This window comes from Oryx dammah, unplaced genomic scaffold (genome assembly GCF_014754425.2).
Source record: "Oryx dammah isolate SB20612 unplaced genomic scaffold, SCBI_Odam_1.1 HiC_scaffold_5, whole genome shotgun sequence".
In the NCBI taxonomy this organism is placed as follows: Eukaryota; Metazoa; Chordata; class Mammalia; order Artiodactyla; family Bovidae; genus Oryx; species Oryx dammah.
This window is the reverse complement of record NW_024070189.1, coordinates 68,473,670-68,476,372: the sequence shown is the minus strand read 5'-3', so window position 1 is coordinate 68,476,372 and position 2,703 is coordinate 68,473,670. Positions and strand designations below refer to the sequence as shown.

At 38.3% G+C, this 2,703-nt stretch overlaps 1 protein-coding gene across 1 annotated transcript; it reads right to left on the bottom strand.

Moving 5' to 3' along the window:
• Positions 1–244: 244 nt before the first annotated feature.
• On the bottom strand, positions 245–1,192 carry LOC120863784 (olfactory receptor 14A16-like). Its single transcript, XM_040240350.1, has one exon. It carries the CDS (start codon positions 1,190–1,192, stop codon positions 245–247), a length of 948 nt encoding a protein of 315 aa, XP_040096284.1.
• Positions 1,193–2,703: the final 1,511 nt, after the last annotated feature.

Genomic DNA, 2,703 nt, shown 5'->3' with positions numbered 1-2,703 from the left:
TCTTTTGATATGAAATTAATGATGGAATACATTCAATACATTTTGTGTTTCCCAGACCACCCTCAACTTCACAAAAAAATATAAAAATAATTGGATATAAATTGATTGCAGAATATGTAAATTTGGTATAGCTATGGCAGGAAAGATGGCAAACATGATAATGTTAATAGATCTAGCTCTCAATAAATGATTTCACTTACTTTACTTAATGTATGTACCATACAATTTAAAGTCAGCAGGGTACTTATATATTTAGTAACAATTTACCACCCAGTATTTTGCCTAAGGCTGCCTTCATATCCTTGTTCCTCAGACTATAGATGAGAGGGTTCAGGCTGGGAGGTAATACAGAGTATAATACAGACATGAAGAGACTCAGTGATGATGCAGACTTAGAATTAGTCCCTAAATAATTGGCAGTACCTGAAAAGAGAAACAATACTACAACAGTGAGATGGGGTACACAGGTAGAAAGAGTTTTGAACCTGCCTTGTGCAGACGGAATCCTCAGGACAGCTGAAAAAATGTAAACATAAGAGGCAATCAGGAAAAGAAAGCATACAAAAGCAAAAGCACAGCTAGCAATGACAAATGCATATTCTAGAATTTGTTCTTCTGAACAAGCAAGGGTGAGCACTGAAGGAATATCACAGAAGAACTGATGTACTATGTAAGGCCCACAGAAAGGTACAGAGAATGTACCTGCAACATGAATGGATCCATAGGCACACCCACTAGCCCATGATGCTATCACCATCTGCAGACAGGTGCCTCTATTCATGGTTGTCTCATAGTACAGAGGATGGCAGATGGCAACATAGCGGTCATAGGACATCACTATAAGGAGGGCATACTCTGTGCCAGCCAAAAAAATGAAAAGAAAAATTTGTGAGGCACATCCCAGGAAAGAGATGGAATGGCTTTTGGTCAGAGAGTTTATGATGGATTTGGGCACAGTGACAGAGATGTAGCAGATATCAATCAAGGACAAATTCTTCAGGAAGAAATACATGGGTGACTGGAGACGCTGGTCAGTGGTGGTGAGGATAATAATGAGGAGGTTCCCCATCAGTGCTGTCAGGTAAACCAGGAAGAGGAATGGAACACAGAGTCCTTGTAGCACCTGGCTATCAGTGAATCCCATGAGCAAAAATTCTGTTATGATGGTAGCATTGGTTAATTTCTCAGTCATGCTGATTCTTACTTGTAAAAATAAAGATTATACTAGTAACTAGTTCATTCAGATATGGTAACATTCATCTTTACTTAACTTTTGATATGGCTTTATCCTGAGTGAGGCATAGCTCATCAGAATAACTCTGAAAATACATTGTATAGATTTCCCTTCTTATAAAATTAACAGATAGAAATAAGATTTGGAGAAGGCGATGGCACCCCACTCCAGTACTCTTGCCTGGAAGATCTCATGGACGGAGGAGCCTGGTAGGCTGCAGTCCATGTGTTTGCTGAGAGTCGGACACGACTGAGCGACTTCACTTTCACTTTTCACTTTCATACATTGGAGAAGGAAATGGCAACCCACTCCAGTATTCTTGCCTGGAAAATCCCATGGATGGAGGAGCCTGGTGGGCTGCCATCTATGGGGTCACACAGAGTTGGACACGACCAAAGCAACTTAGCAGCAGCAGCAGCAGCAACAGAAATAAGATTGATATTAAGGAGAGCTTAGAAAAGGTGCAAAGTGAAATGAAATGCTATTGTTTAGTTGTCTACAGAACAGGAGAATTTTATATTTCATGTTTCAGGTAGATAGCAGACAGGTGTAAAGCCTTTAGGACATATCTGTGTGTCAAGCAGCTAACACACTTTGCAAGTACAGGCAACAAAGAAAACACTGTTTCTTTTTCCTACTCAGAAGTTATTTTCCAATCACTTCTCTAGACCTTGAGAAAGATCAAAGTAAAAAATACAACAAAATGTAACAAAATTAAAGAAAAAATAATATCAAATGAAATCAAAGATGATACAGAAAATATCTGAGGCAGAATATGGGAGAAGCATGCATTAGTGTGACAGTGGGATATTAGCTGGTTATTGATATTAGATAGAAATATTCATAACAGAAATATGACACCAGCATTGACATTTCCTACCATATATATCTATTTCTTGTGCCTGCCTGCACAGTTCCTTGAAACTACCAGAAGAGAAGTGTCTTGTTCAGGGCCATAAAATGAATCTCTCAAAGACACCAGCTTTCATTTAAACAAAATGTGCATGGTGTTTCTTAGCCACTCAGAGACAAGCCTCATTATCATACTCTACTCCTCTTGGTTCTTGAAATAAGTTGTTTGGATAATTTTCTCAACAACTGATGCAAGTTTCTTTCACAGATGCAGATGACAATGTTGCAACATCTTCCTGAGGTCAGAAGAAGAAAAGCACTTGAGTAATATACCCTTCAAATGTATCAAAATTAAGTGACTTTTCTTCCCATTCATTCATTAGACTTGGCAATCAGACATGGAATAAAAAGAGAATATCCCAATAACCATGGTGATGCAGTACATTTTTCTCTTCCATTCTGCATTTCCTTTAAATGTGTAAGGAAAGGATAGTCATTGGTAGCTGTTATCAAAAAACATTTTTATTCAAGAATAGCTGCCTGATTCATGACCAAGGTGCTTAATTAGCTGTACAATTTGTGTATGACTGCTGTTTTAAGCTTTACCTTCAGCCTCT